Below are 16,783 nucleotides of genomic sequence, written 5' to 3'. Positions count from 1 at the left end.
TATTCTATAGATAGATAGATTATTCTATAGATAGATAGATTATTCTATAGATAGATTATTCTATAGATAGATTATTCTATAGATAGATTATTCTATAGATAGATTATTCTATAGATAGATTATTCTATAGATAGATTATTCTATAGATAGATTATTCTATAGATAGATTATTCTATAGATAGATTATTCTATAGATAGATTATTCTATAGATAGATTATATATATATATATATATATATATATATACACATAGATAGATAGATAGATAGATAGATAGATAGATAGATAGATAAATAGATAGATCTATAGATACATCTATCTATAGATATAGTCCTCTCTCCTCTGTACCGGTCTGTCATTGTAAATTTATTTACTGTAAACGATATCTATAACTTTGTATGTAACCCATTCTCATGTACAGCACCATGGAATTAATGGTGCTATATAAATAAATAAAAATAATAATAATAATAATCTATAGATCTATCAATGATCTATTATCTATCTACCTATCTCTTTCTGTGTGTGTAAACATTATTCTTCAATGGAGCACGTAAATGAAGAGGTTGGACAAGAAACTACATCATAAGTCTTTTTTTTTGTTCAATAGATCTTTATTTAGCTTTCATACAAATCCTCATGAAAAAAACAACATGAAAATCCGCATCAAATCTGAGCAGAAAATTCTACAGGCAAATCTGCAACATGTGCACATACCCTAACAGAGAAAAACGGAGGATGCCAAACTGCACCTGATTGGGATGGTGTCCGCTAATGTGAAAAACAGATTAGTTGATCCTGCCAGTAGCATAGGCTTGTCTCAAAGATTAAGCCATACAAGTGTAAGCACACACGGATGGTACAGTGAAACTGCGAATGGCTCATTAAATCAGTTATGGTTCCTTTGATCGCTCCAAACCGTTGACTTGGACAACTGTGGTAATTCTAGAGCTAATGTGAAAAACAGGTAGCAGCCGTAATTACACAGCTGTTTAACAATCTCAATCAGGCGCTGGCCAAAAAAGTGTTGACAGGTCTGCTGATGCGTGATGCAATTTGGAAAGAGCTCTGTTTTGTGTGTAATATGTTGTGCAAATGTCTATCCACATCCATGAAACAGTAGTCTTGGATGCTTGCTGTCTGGGAGGGTGAGCAGGAAATTGAACCAGAGAAAAACCATGATTGAAATAGGTAAGTCCAAAGATCTGCAACATAAGCTGGAGAGAGCGTTCCCTTTGAGGGGAATGCCTGTCTTAAAGGGGTATTCTAAAGCTGTCTTTTGAACAGCTAAGACAAGTGTAGTTTCCTTTTCTCCTGCTTTCTAGTAGTGCAGGGACTGACTCCTCGAGTTACAGGTATGGTGAAGAGAAACTATAGTATTAGTAGAACTATAAACTTCAGCACATCTTCTGCTATAACATAATCAGCAACCATAAGTTTGTTTTAAATCTCCACTACAATTACTACGTTTAGGCTGGGGTCACACTTGCGAGTTCAATGCGAGAAACTAGCGTGAGTCTCTAGCATCAAGTCCCGCCACTGCCGCGGGCACTCGGGACCGGAGCGTTCAACCGCATAGAAATACATGCATCCGTACACTCTGGTCCGAGTGCCGGCGGCAGTGCCATGACTTGATGCGAGAAACTCACGCGATTTTCTCGCACTGAACTCGCAAGTGTGACCCCGGCCTTACAGAGATATAATAAGGCATTTGAACAAGCACAGCGCTCCAGAGTGAGGGAGCCTTGATTAGGTGACCTGCTGTATTAAGTTGTGGTCTGGTGATGTTGCAAGAGACCAAAAGAAAATGAGAGGGAGGGGGAGGGAGGTGAGCAGAAACGGTTGTATAGAAATCAATGGGCTGGACAGAGGTGAGAGGAATGTTAGAAGAGTTAACCCCTCTCCTGGAAAATAACTATTGTGCACTAAAGGGTGGGCTCCATGGAAACTAGCTCTACATTATAAAAGATAAAATCTCCCATTGCAGAAGAATGACAGAAGGTAGAAAAAGCAAGCCAATCGCAAACTGCTTATTTTCACGCTGTAATAATAAAATCAATTTAAGAACACCCCTTAAAGCCTGTTGGAGGGACCTGGATGGAGAATATCTGTTTCCTGTGGACACCAAGCTAAAACAGAGTAGCTTGGTGACTGCAGAAGTGCTATTAGCTTGTGTATGAATTTAGACTTTTGGCCTACTGTTCATACCCTGTTGGTAGCAGCTCTAACCACGGTCTTCTGTGTACCTCAATATCATCAGAGAGAAGGGAGCCATACATTGTACACAAACGTATAACAAGACATAGCGAATCAACCACCTTTCAAGATGTAGTTATAGAAAAAGTCATTAATTTCCTAATGCTGAAGATTGCATGAAGCACAAGTTTAAATAGCCTATAAGAAAAACATTGAAAAAACAATTTTTTTTTTTATTTAAGATGCCATGGTGGCACCTTTCACTTACACAAATATACTGGTGCCAGTCTAGCCAGGCGGGACATTGCATCAGCAGCCTCAACTTGTCCCCAGTCCCTCAGAAGGATATAGAAAATGTTATTCTTCGAGCCAGAACCCAAAGTTCCCTTGTCCATGCTACCGCACATCAGATCACTGTTCTGAATAGTCACATCTGGGGAAAAAGCAAGAGAGTAATGTGACTGGTAGTAAATAAAACCATTAGTTGGATGTCATTGATAGTCCGTTTACTCAAAAGGACAAAATGATTAAAATTATCCTTTGCTTAGATTGACTCAGTTTTTCATGACTACAGAGTAGCTGAGAATGAATTAAAAGCAACCTTTGTCCGTCACTTCACATTAACTCAAAGGAAACGTGACAGCGGATATATGCTGCACGGTCCACAGGCAGCATGTATCAGACTAACTACAGTATATTATTTCAGCCTTGTAGCTTTTACTCTGAACATTTCAGGGAAACACATTTAAAAAGCTATTGGGGACAGACCCGCACAGGAGGCTAGTTGGACAGGCAGGTCGCCAGTGGCTTCTCTCTGCCTGCTGCCAGTGACTGACAGGCCTCGGCCTACACATGAACAGAGAGGAGGGAGATACTCATCCCTCCAGGGCAGCGGGTTAGTAGCAGCCACTGGGGACCATCCTGTACAACCAGTCTCCTGTGTGGTCCCCCGTGAGTTTTAAAGTAAGTTATTCTCTGAAATGCTACAGCGTTTCAGAATCAAACATACACGGCTGAAAAGGTAGTCTGATACATGCTGCCTGTGCATCGGGGTAGCATGTATTAGCTGTCAGGTTCACTTTAAAAAATAAAGAGACCGTTGGGAGGGGCAAATTATTTTTTTAAAACTAAAATTTATTTTTTGCAATTGGATATCTTTAAAACTTTGCACCATTTGACTTTTACAGATTAGAAAGGACTTTGCTGCCAGTTTAAAATACAGTCAACAGTGAACTTGTTCTGCCAAGCATTTCTAAGGCCGGTTTCACATTTGCGGTTGTGTCCACAGCGTTTCTGACGCAATACATCTGCATGCGTCTTGATTTCATATCTTTTACATTGTGGACGCAGGTATATAAGTTTGCATGCATTTGCCCGTGTTTGCTTACGCATGCGTATTTTCGCGGTGTGCGGCTAAAGCACCATGTTGCATTTTTTGTGGCGGCAAATTTCAGCCGTCAAACGCATGAGGACGCTTGCGGAAGGAGTGCGTCAAACACATTACAGTCTATGGGAACGCATTGCTACACAAGGACATGCGTATGATTTCGTTTGCGTACACATGCATTTTTATGAGTAAACATGTCTAGGAACTGGTTTTAAGCCACCCTCCAAACAAAGCTTATAAAAGAAGGTGTGGGCAGTGTAAGCCCAGTACTCAAGACTCTACAAGAATTGCAGCATCTTGTTTGGAAGCATTGGAAGACTGACTCTAATGTGAGTTATACAAGCTATATGTCTGCCTGTCTGTTTTTCTCCCTGCAGTCTGTAATCATTTCTGTCTCTCTTGCAGCATTCCTCATCATGTCCTCCAGTGAAGAGCAGACCTCACAGAGTGGACAGGAGACTGAAGTGAGAACATTTGCTACTGATTGGTAAGTATTCACTGTCACTATTACACATGTGGCAAAATATTTCTTTTTCTTTTCACAGAACCATTCCAGTGCAGATGAGCAGGAGCAGCAGGCTCAGACCCAAGTTCCGGTGGCAAGATGGCGTGTAAGTATTCTTGACTGTTTTTGGTACTCTTGACTGTTTTTGTTTTAAATGTTTTATCTTTCCAACATTAATGTTTTTGTTTCATTTCTAGGTTCCACAACGGGATGAGGAATTCCTTGACAACAACCTCCTCCTCATCTTTGTGCAGGAGCGAGATGCGTTGTGGGACACCCGGGAGCAGCAGCACTCGGACGCTGTGGTAATTCGGCGGCTGTGGAATGAGGTGGCCCATGCAATGATGGATGACTGAGACAATGCCACGCCACGAGTCAGAAAGGCTTTTCTTATGTATTGCAATGTGGTCTGATGTGGCAGTGAACCTGAAGGCCGTGATCACACAACTGTGTGTGAAGCGATAAACTCCTGCGAGTTTCTCACCTCACACACGGTTGTGTGATCCCGGCCTCAAGTGAATTGTTTAACAATTTCGTTTTTTCCCTATTCACAGTGAACAAAGTCAAAACCTGTTGGTGTTCGATGAAGGATCGCTTTAATAAGGACCTGAGACAGGAGATTCAAGTTCACAATGGTGCTGCATAGTGATGAGCAAGTATATTAGTTGCTTGGGTTTTTCCAAGCACGCTCGGGTGATCTCTGAGTATTTGTTATTGCTCGGAGATATAGTTTATCGCCTCAGTTGCATGATTTACGGCTTCCAGATACGCTGAATACATGTGAGGAATGCCTGTTTTTTAGGGAAATCCCACATGTATTCAGCCTGTCCACCAGTCGTAAATCATGCTGCTGAGGCAATGAAAACTATATCTCCGAGCAATAAATACTCGGAGATCACCCGAGCAACGAGAACACTCGCTCATCACTAGTGCTGCAGCAAGGATAGTGAAATACAAATACCACCGGGTGCTGGATTTCCTGAGGCCTGTCTTTGCTCAGAGAATGTAAGTATTTTTGTGTTGTATTCCATTGTGTTGTATTCCCTAATCTGAATGTTTCTATTCCACAGGAGTTGGCGCTTTTACAATTGCGATTTTTGGGTAATAATGTTTTTAGTTTTGGAGCAGCACCCTCGAACCTGTATCGTCCTCTGGAGCGGTCCCTCATCGAACAGCCACGGACCAGTCCCAACCATCCACCAATGAAGCAGCAAGTGGGCCGGCATCACAGGCTGGAGAACAGGCAGCTGGTCCTGCAGGTGTTCCCCTGTCCCAGGGGCTCTTCCAGCCAGCGGTAGAAGGCCTTGGACAGGTCACTCATGCCCGAGATTATTCACTTGAGCTCGGTCTTACAGAATGGCTTGAAGGTGCTGGGAAATAGAATAGAAAGTGGTCTGACCCATATTAATACACTTTTCCAGGATGTCAACCAACGCCTTAACCGTCTGGAAGCCGACCTCCAGAGACCAGCACACCATTTTTTTAATAAGATAGAGCAAGGCATGTCGAGACACCTTACACCTGAACTCCAGCTCAACGTGATGCAGATCTGCAATGCTGCTTACGTTCAGGCTATGCAGCAGACTCGGTACTTACAGCAGCCACAGGTGGTATTTCCACCTGTGCCACAAATTACACACTTAACCTCAATACTGAGTTTTGCTGCATACCACTGTACGGCCACCACCATGCCCAGTCCTGCCGCATACCACTACACTGCCACCACCATGCCGGGTGCTGCTGAAAAGCCACTCCATCGCCATGTAGAGTCCTGCTCCTGCATGGCTTTCCACCGCCACCAGCACCAGGCCGCGTCAAGATCCTGCACGGCTGTCCACCGCCACCACCACTAGGCTGCCTCAAGATCCTGCACGGCTGTCCACTGCCACCACCAGGCCGGATCCACATTCTGAACGACCTGCTGTCCCCACCACTCCAACCCTCCCAAGGAGACACAAAAAAAGGAAGCTGACACATAAAAAGGGACAGAAAGCTAAAAAGAGTAGTGCCACCAGAACTGTCATACTACCTCCACCCTCACCTCCCAATGTGTCTGTGTTGTCCAGTTTTTCTCTCCCTTCCAATGTGTCTCTTCCGTCCCATGCTTCCACTCCTAATCTGTCTACATCTATCCTTGACCTCTAGGACCCAACAAGTTTAGTTAGCCCTTCCCACTGGAACCTCCCTGGTCCACCCGTAGCCAATCCTCCCAGCTCCACACCCCCCAGGGAACCCTCATTGGTTTGCAAAAGTTATTATTTATTTTTTTTTTAAATTTGTGTTGTTTTTCCCCAATCACTGCTTGTTCTTTGTCTCTTTCGTCGCTGGCAACACACCGTGCTTCGTTAACACACGTCGCCGTGTACACACACTGTGTTTTTGCCACCTCATAGCTCCATGACACACAATCTACTGCCCCTCTTATTTGCTTTACACTGCAGCTTTGCTTCTTGTGTCTGTCGTGGAGCTATGAGGTGGCAAAAACACAGAGGACTGAAAATCCTCCAAAAATATATATTAATACAGCAAAAAAGGTCAGGGGTCACCAATGCTCACCTGTCCAGGTGTCAGTTCTAGTGCACTCCGGATGCTGTGTTTTCTGCATCCTGAGTGCACTAGTTCTGGCACACAGGCAGGTGAGTAAAGATATGAGGTATATTAGCTCCATCATCACTTCAGTCTGCATTAATATATAGAACTATAGAAATGCAGACTGAAGAGAGACTGAAGAGAGATGGAGCTAATCCAAAATCACCTACCATAGCACTGACCTCAGAGAAAAGAGGTGTAGTGTAAAGCATGGGTGACATAACCCAATTTGGCTATAATCCAATCCCTGTCTCATGCAATCTGCATGATACAGCGAGCGCATTTTATAAAAACTGTAGTTGTGAAGCGGTGATCTCCTTATTAAGCTTTTTAAAAAAATATTCTAAGGGTATGTGTCCGATTACATCCGGATTAGCTGCGGATTGAACGCTGCTTACAACCGCAGCGTTCAGATGTTATAGCATAGTGGAGGGGATTTTATGAAATCCCGTCTCCACTATGCGTACTAACACGCATCCGGCGGCCCTGAGTTTACGGACATGCGGCGCGTCTTTTTAGAACGCAGCATGTCTGTTTACCTTGCGGCGATGCTCCGTCGCCACAAGGTAAATAAGATCCTCTGTATAGGGTGCGGCAATTCCGGATGTGTGCAATGAACACATCTGGAATCACCGCGCATATAGAAAGGGTCGGCGCTTTGGGCGGAGAGAGTTTTCCGCTCCATCCAAAGCGCCGACAATCCGGACCGTGGACACGCACCCTTATATAGAGGACACTTGGAACAGGTGTTTAACTAGAGGTGTTTTATTGTCAGAAAACATTAAAGTACATTTTAATAATTACAGGTACATAACATTACACAACATTACAAGAACACTAAAACATTTACTCTTGCCAGGACAGACATCCAGTCTCAGAAACAAAGTGGTACGCAAATGTATCCCTCATTTGGGCAACTTAAACTTTTGTCCATCCTAAGAGGGTGATGATGGCAATCTGGCAATGAGTTAGAAACAAGTCCATCAAGTTCAACGTTGCGTCGTTCTTTAGCCATTATGTAGTTGTGCAGAACCACACACGCCTTGACAACCTCATCGACTGTCTCAATTTTGAGATTGATGGCTATCCCTAAAATGCGCCATTTTCAGACAAGGATACCAAATCCACATTCAACAGTTCTTCTTCCCTGGTCAGTCGGTAATTAAAAATTCTTTTTGTGTGTCAAGTCCCGTCTGGAGTATGGTTTAAGGAGGTTTCCACACATCTGAAAGGCATCATCCTCAACCACAACAAATGGCATAGGTGGGCCTTGAGTGCTGGGAAGAGGTTGTGGCAGGGGGAAATTGATATGATTGCCATACAACCGTTGGCCCATGTCCGAGTTTTTAAATGTCTGGGAGTCATTACCACGGCCAAATGATCCAATGTTCACGGGACAAAACTACAGTCCGCAGCTGCAATTGCCATGAGCACTATGGAAAAATATTTTTTATAATTAAGGAGCTCGGATCCATTTCCAGCCGGTTTGGTAATTCTAATATGTTTTCCATCCACTGCTCCCAAACAGTTGGGGAAAGTACAAATTTGCCAGTATTTATCGGCATTTTCCTGCCAGATTTCCGTGGTGGGTAGGGGGATAAATTCCTCACGGAGAACATCCCACAAAGCCCGGCAGGTGTCTGCGACAATCCCAGATAGTGTGGAAATTCCTATCCAGAACTGGAAAAGGAGCGATGATAGGCTCTCTCCGGTAGCCAGGAATCTGCAAAACAGAGAAAGAAAAAAAAAACCTCAGAACAATAATATTTATGACTGGGGTTTTGCAAAACAGAGAAAAAAAAAAGATTTGGCTTTTATAACATTAATATTTAGGAGAGTTTTTTTGCAAAACAAAAAAAGGGAAAAATATTAACTACATTGCAGAATGATAAGAATTATGACAGGCGTTAATGTTTAAATATTACATAACTTAGTGGCACCAGCAGACGTTCCCCAGCAGGAATCGCTCTACGGAGCTGGGTGTCCTGCCTGCTAATGGCTCCTTGTACACAGACCAGCAATTCCATGAAGCTGTCTTTATACATCCTCGTGTACTCAAAATATTTCTCCAGGTTTTCCCGCAGCTCACTGAATAAGGAGTGGTAGGCTCCACGGCTCTGTCGGAGTTCAAGAATCGGGTGCTGCCAAAAGCGCAGATGCCGTCTTCTGTTTTTCTCTTTTCCATTCTTGCTCACAAGTAAATGCAAAGGAAAGAAACAAGTTGACATCCAAATCCAGATTCCGATAGAAACTCTCCATGTGAAGATCCATCTTAACGCAGGATACAGGAGCAAAATCTGAGGATTTCATCTGTACAAGGGTTTATATGCAGAAATCCCATGAGACACGACCATTTGGCGTTGCTGGTTTCAAGGAAATTCTCCTTGAAAATGTTTTTCCTATCAAACGCATGTGCATAAAAAATGCTAACGCATGCCACAACGCATTGCAAAAGTCGCTTTTTTCCCCATCATGCGTAAGCTGATGAGGATAAAAAACGCTGTGTTATCATGCGTTTTTGCATGCGTTTGCAGATGATACGCTGTGGACTCAACCACAAATGTGAACCTAGCCTTACAAAGGTTTTTTTTTTTTCTTTTGAGCTCCTCAGCTGATTTATGACCAAACCAAATTTCGGCTTAAGCCTTTTAGTGGTTAATACAAAAAAACTCAAAACAAAGTGGTTTCTGTCACCACTTTATGAGATCGGTAACTTTTTAATTTTTTCTGTCCAGCAGACTGTGTGACAACTTCTTTTTCCGGCACAGAGTTATACTCTTTTTTTCATACAATTTTTGGGTTCATACGTTTTGATCACTTTTTGTTGTGTGGGTGTACTTTTTTTTTTTTTTTTTAAACTCCTGCAGGCCAAATTCGTCCATGTTTTGTGGCTGTTTGTTAGGCAATCCCCGCACGTGTTAAGGCTGTCTAACAGATGCAAAACCTGCAGCCGGAGGGACTGGAACATATTATTCATACACGCCCAAGAAACTCTGATAAAACCGAATAACACGTTATCTGAGCATGTTCGTTAATCACTAAAAATTACCATTGTTTGCACTAAAATATTGCTTAGGTTTTTAATTGTCAAAAGGGTTAACAGGAGAAAATGAAGGGGAGAATTTATTATGCAATTTCTCCTGAGTACGCCGATAACCCTTATGTGGTCAAAAAGTACTTCTGAGGCACAGTGCAAAGTTCAGAAGGGAAGAAAAGCCATATTGGAGTTCAAGTTTTGATGGAATGGCTTGAAGCTGCCATGTCACACTGGCAGAGCCCCTGAGGTGCCAGAACAGCAGAACCCCCCCATAATGGACCCCATTTTACAAACTACAGCTCTCAATGAATTCATTTAACGGTGCAGTGATCATATTGACACCACAGGTGTGCCACAAAATTTTATACCATTGGGAAACGGAAAAAAAGTGTTGTTTTAACCCTAGATTTTATATTTTCACACGGGGAAGTGGGTAAAAATGGCAACAAAATTTGTCACACAAATTCTGTTGGCAATATTCCATATGTAGCTGTACATTACTGCTTAGACACATGGCAAGGCTTGGAAGGGAACTCTTGGAGAACAAATTATCAAAGAATAGTTTGCAGACTTCTTAAACAAAGCCCACAAGCACCAAGAGAAGAATCCCCCCTCAATAGAACCCATTTTGGAAACTATACCCTCTGGGGAATTATCTTCAGGTGTAGTGACAATTTTGACTCCATGGGTGTTTTCCAGAAACAAGCAGCAGTGAATGTTGCAGAGTGAAAATTGGAAATATGCCACTGTAGGCCCCTACATGCAGTGCCCAGTATGTAGTCTGCCCGACACATTGTAGTGCCTTTACACTATGCAAAGCTCATGCTTCTGGAGACATGTACCACGTAAATTAAGCAGATTTTCATTGCTACAGAAATACCAAACATGCGGATGCCAAATGTAGTTTAGGTATACTGTGGGTCTCAGAAGGGACAGGGGCATTTGGTTTTTATAGCACAGAATATGCTTAATTTCTTATGGGGTGAAAGGAGCTATACTGCTCTTCCAGAGCCTTTGTGTTATGTGAAAGCCCCCTATATTTCCGTTAACATAAGATGGACCTGAGTGGGGACTTGACATATTTGTGGATTGATTTGAAGCTTTTATTGGGAACATTTTACATAACATTTTGGATAAAATTTATCTGGTGCACTACGCTAAGCACTTAGAGTTTCCATCTAAATCTCTAAATGAAGCAATTCAGATGAAATCCCAGGAGGATCCATTCACTATAAAGAGACAACAGCGTTACTCTGGACTCCATGGTGTCATTTTCAGAGGTGCACAAATCTGTGTTCAACTGTGCCTTTATGCACCCTTAAAAGAAGACAGACACCGCTGGATCACAGGCCAGAAAGTGTCCACAGTGTCTCCATCTGCCTCGTTAAAGGGAATCTTCTACCGGGGGTTGTCTGAATCATGTATTTGAAAGATTTACATGGAAACCTTGGTGTAAGCACTAAGCGTAGAGCACAGGATAAATTTGAGCAGAACCTTACTGGGATCATTGGGAGGCAGAATTAACAAATCAACAGTAGATGAAGAATTGGTTTTATTTATTTTTTACGCCATTCCCTGCGCAGTATAAGTGACTAGATGGCTTTATTCTTCAGGACGGTATGATTACAGCAATATCAGATTTTTTATGCTTGGCTGCTGCAGTAAAAGACACTTTTCCTTTCGCAAAAACAAGATTTTGCATTGCCATATTTTGAGTTTTCTCCTATATATCTGCCGACAGTCATGAGTGCTTGATTTTTGAGTGACGATGTGACGTTATTATTGATACCATTTTCGGGTACATAATATCTTTTGATGACTTTTTATTAAGATTTTCGAAAAGTAGAATGAACAAAAACAAGCAATTCAGGAATTTTTTTTATGACGTTCACTGTGTAGTATAATTGAAAAGGCAGCTTTATTCTTTGGGTCAGTACGATTACAGCAATACCACATTTATATAAATGTTTATGTTTCAGTGATTTTACACAATATAAACTGTTTTATAGAAAAAAAAATTGTTCTTGCATCGCTTTATTCTGAGATCTCTAACTTTTTTATTTCTCCACAGATGGAGCTGTATGGCTGATTGTTTGTTTTTTTTGAGGGACAAGATGGCGTTTTCAAAGATACCATTTTATTTTACATTTGACTTTGGTGGTATGAAGAAAAAACCCTAGATTATTATTTTTTTTTTTTATAGTGCTCACATAAGGGGTTAATTAGATCAGGTCGTTTTGGACATGGCGATAAAAAATATACGTATATATTATGTATGTTCTTTTGTTCATTCTTGCTTTTACATAAATACACGTTTATTAATATAATATGTTTTAATCATTTTGTGATCTATTTTGAAATTAGTTTTACAATTTTAACTATTTTTAGTCCTTCTATGTGACTGACTTATTACTCTAATCACTGGCATGATGCATTGCAATGCATTACACCTGTTAGGCTACGTTCACATTTGCGTTGTTGGGCGCAGCGTCGTCGACGCATACCGACGCTTGCGTCATGCGCCCCTATCTTTAACATGGGGGGCGTATGGACATGCGCCGGTATGCGTTGTACTGCGTTTTACGACGCATACGTCATATAGACGCACAAGACAGGGCGCAGGGGACGCTACTTGTAGCGTTTTCCCTGCGCCGAAATTCCCAATCTGTAGGATCTTATGACAACGCATACGTCGCAAAACGCTGCGTTGTGTACATGCGTTGTTGGTTGCGTCGCGTCGCCGACGCAGCGCCCAAAAACGCAAATGTGAACGTAGCCTTACTGCTAAAATGACAAAATGCATTTTAGACCATGATCCTGGCATGGTTTAACAGGCCACCGTAGCTGGCAGACTCGGAGGTCATCATTTCATTTCCAGTTGCCATGACTTCCATGAGCAGCTAGCAATTACATTTATCACGTGGTAGAAGGAGTCCTCCAGCTTTCTAAATGCTGAGATTGCTACTGATTGTGGCATTTAGCGGATTAAACAGCCAGAGCTCGGCTATCACTTAAGCTCCTGGCGTTGATCGTGAGACCACAGCTCCTATACGCATAGGATTGTCATGAAGTAATGTACGTCATTTGATGCGAATCCCTTACTGAACATGCACCCCAAAACAGTATCAATACTAACATCTGCTCGCAACACTAAAAACAAGCCCCCACCTATAAAGCACAATGAACAAGCGTAGGGGTGAGGACAAGTTACAGGCCTCAGAGTTTATTTTAACATTTGTTTTAAATTTGGTTTTCACCAGTAAAACAAAGAAAAAAACAAAACAAACAATACAAAACTGGTATTGCCTTTTTTCTACAATTTCACAGCACTTTTTTCCCAGTCTTCCAGTACATTCAATGGTTTGAAATATTTCCCACATGTCTACTTTATATCTGCATCCTTTTTTAAACAATTGTTTTTTCCTTAGAAAGTTATAAGGGTTAAAAGTTGACCAGCGATTTCTCATTGTTCCAATTTTTACAAAACCATTTTTTTACGGACCACATCACATTTGAAGTGACTCTGAGGGGCCTATATGACAGAAATTCTAAAAACTGCACCCCTCAAGATGCTCAAAACCACATTCAAGAAGTTTATTAACTATCCAGGTGCTGGGAGGAAAAAAAATGAACATTAAACTTTATTTCACAAAAATGTATTTTAGCTCTACATTTGTCATTTTCGCAAGGGTAAAAGGAGAAAATGGATCCTAAAATTTGCTGTGCAATTTCTCCTGAGAATGCAGATACCCCATATGTGGGAGAAATCCACTGTTTGGGCAAACGGCAGGTTTAAGAATGGAAGTAGCACGGTTTGACTTTTTGAAAACAAAAATGGCTGGAATCAAGAGCAGACGCCATTTGGAGAGTCCCTGATGTGCCTGAGCAGTGGAAACCCCCCACAAGTGACCCCATTTTGGAAACTAGACCCCTTAAGAAAAGCATCTAGATGTGTGGTTAGCACTTTGAACCCCAGGTGTTTCACAGAAGTTTATAACTTAAAGCTGTGAAATAAAAACATTTTACCCACAAAAACGTACTTTAAGCCCCAATTATTTTATTTCAGAGTAACCGTAGAAAATGGACCCACAAATTTGCTGTTCATTTTCTCCTGAGTACGCAGATACCCCAAATGTGGGGGGAATACTATTTGGCCGCACAGCAGGTCTCAGAAAGGAAGAAGTGACATTTTGGAAAGCAGACTTTGATGGAATGATCTGCGGGAGTCATGTCACGTTTAGAGAGTCCTTCGTGTGAAATTCCGCCAGAAGTTACCCCATTTTGGAAACTACACCCCTCAAAAGATTTTATCAAGGGGTATAATGAGCATTTTTAATTCATAGGTACGACACAGAATTTGTTAACATTAGGTCGTCAGATTGAAAAAGTTAATTTTTTTTACAAAAATGTTGTTTTCGCCCCAAATGTGTAATTTTCACAATGGATAATAAGAGAGAAAATGGACCCCATAATTTATTGTGCAATTTGTCCCGAATGAGACGATACCCCATATGTGGTCGAAAACTTCTGCTTGGGCACATGTCAAGTCTAGGAAAAGAAAGAACGCTATTTACCTGGGATAGATTGTGAATGTCATGTTGCATTTCATAAGTCCCTGACATGTGAAAACAGCAGAAACCCCCCACATGTGACCCTATTTCGGAAACTAGACACTTCAAGGAATTCATCTAGGGGTGTAGTGAGTATTTTGAACCCATAGGAACCTCAAAGACTTTTTTAACAATAAGATGTGGAAATATGACATTTTAGTGGTAAAAATGTAATTTTCTATTTGCAGCAAATTTATCAGGTACACAAGGGTTAGTTAATAGGTGTAACTAGACCCCACAATTTATTGCACAATTTCTCCCGAACACCGCCACACGTCAGGGCTGAGAAGGAAGGAGAGCCATTTGGCTTTTAGAGCACAGATTTTGCTAGAATAGTTTGCGGGCAACATTTGTGGAGCCCAGAAGGTGCCAGAGCAGCAGAAAAACCCCAAAAGTGACTCCATTGCAGCTCTCAATGAATTCATCTATGGCTGCAACGCCTATTTTGTAACATCAATGACAGGCTTTTTTTCTGGAGAATTGCAAATCTGCCTGTCTAGTACCCATACACTGTGTCCCCATACAGTGTAGAGCCTCCATATATTGTAGCTCCCCCATACATTGTGCCAAGCTTATGCTTCGGGCAATAAGTACTCATAAATTAAGTGCCTTCTCTCCATTGCAATAATGCCAAACATGTGGCTGCTTAATGTGGTTTAGGCACAGTGGGGCTCAGAAGGAGGAGGGGATTTGGGAGCACAGAATTCACTGGATTTTATTTGAGGGGGCAGGAACCATATCGCTTTTCCAGAGACCAGTAACGTGAGAACCTCCTAGACATCCAGTGACAGATGACAGACCTGAGTGGGGGCTGGTTTTGTGCTGGATAAATTAGGGTATTTATTGGTAACATTTTGGGGTACATTATATTTTTCGCTTTGCTTCCAGAATAAGGCTGGATCACATTCTTTTGTTCTACGCTGAGCACTTATGTCTCAGTTTCCATGTAAATCCCACAAAAATGCGATTCAGACAAAACCCCCAATGGAACCACCCACCGTGAGGCAGATGGAAACAATTCGTACTCAGTTGGCATCTGCTCAAGTGGACTCCATCATTTTAGGCGTTTACAGAACTGTGGTCGCCCCCACACTTGTGCACTAAAAAGACGCCTATAATGATGTGACACCGTTGGAACACAGACGAGTCCAAAGTAACTCCATCCGCCTCATAAGTGAGTTGTTCAGTCTGGAGTTTTGTCTGAATCGTGGTTTTGAGGAATTTACATGGAAACCCCGACCTAAGCGCTCAGCGGAGAACGCAGGATGAATGTGAGCTGAGCCTTATTCCGATTTTTGGGAGGCAGAATGAACAAACAGCAGTACAAGAATAGTTCTTATTTATATTTTTGCGCAATTCACAGTGTGGTATAAGTGATAAGGCGGATTTTTTCTTCAGGTCGGTGTGATCAGATTCCAGTTTTATATTTTTTTTGTAGCTTTTGCTGCTAGCACACAGTAAAAATAATTTTGCTATAAAAAGTAGAGTTTTTTTGTCGCCATATTCTGAGAGCTGTAACTTTTATTTTTTGGTGAACAGAGCTGTATGAGGGCTTATTTTTTGCAGGATGAATTGCAGATTTTTTTTTATACCATTTTGGGGTACATAATATTTTGGATTGTTTTTTTTATTCAGATTTTTCAGACATAGAATGAACAAAACCAGCAATTCAGTTAGGTTGTATTGTTCACCGTGCAGAAAACGTGATAAGACTGATTTGTTCGTCAGGTCGGTACGATTACAGCGATACCATATTTATATTTTTTTTATGCTTTGCTCTTTTTACAGACTAAGACAATAAATTACAAAAATGAATTTGTTTTTGCATCATGACATTCTGAGAGCTGTAACTATTTTGCTGAATGAGCCATGTTAGGGATTGTTTATTGCAGGACGGCTTGGCGCTTTCATTTATACTATTTTTTTCTTACATATGACTGATTGCCTTTTCTCTTTTTTGTACGTCAGTACCATGAAAAAGCGACATTTTTGGCATGTATTTTATAATTTTTGTTTACGGTGTTTGTCAAACGGAATTAATAATGTACCAGATTTATAGAATGGGTCGTTCCGGACACAGCGGTACCAATTATGTGTACTTTTTTTTTTTTGTTTTATTACAAACGCAGCATATGTAATTTTGTGTGTTTTTTTTCTTCACTTTTTTACATGTTTTATTTGGCTTTATTTTCATATTTTTACTTAGTCCCATTGTGAGACATGAATAATTTTTATGTTGATCACTTGTGTCATACACTGCTGTACTCGTGTGTCTCACTGACTGTGCCTGAGAGACTCCGCTTATTGCTGGGTCTCACAGGCCACCGTACCTTGGGGTCATCACATGACATCATGGTACTATGGTGACCATCGGGACAGGCGATTCTCATCACAAGGGTTGGATGGCTAATAAGGCCTTGCAACAACTTAAAATACCGCTGTCGCGACTGACAGTAGTA

At 41.4% G+C, this 16,783-nt stretch overlaps 1 protein-coding gene across 1 annotated transcript in view; it reads right to left on the bottom strand.

Moving 5' to 3' along the window:
- The window catches only part of POLR3A (RNA polymerase III subunit A), a 259,739-nt gene that overhangs the window by 110,832 nt on the left and 132,124 nt on the right, over positions 1 to 16,783 (bottom strand). Inside the window, exon 15 of the mRNA XM_077259406.1 lies at positions 2,465 to 2,629. Coding sequence (XP_077115521.1) covers positions 2,465 to 2,629 — 165 coding nt within the window. The remainder of the gene's footprint in view (positions 1 to 2,464; positions 2,630 to 16,783) is intronic.

This window comes from Ranitomeya variabilis, chromosome 4 (assembly GCF_051348905.1).
Source record: "Ranitomeya variabilis isolate aRanVar5 chromosome 4, aRanVar5.hap1, whole genome shotgun sequence".
NCBI classification, from domain to species: Eukaryota; Metazoa; Chordata; class Amphibia; order Anura; family Dendrobatidae; genus Ranitomeya; species Ranitomeya variabilis.
The sequence above is the reverse complement of the archived record's forward strand: the minus strand, read 5'-3'. Positions and strand labels throughout refer to the sequence as shown.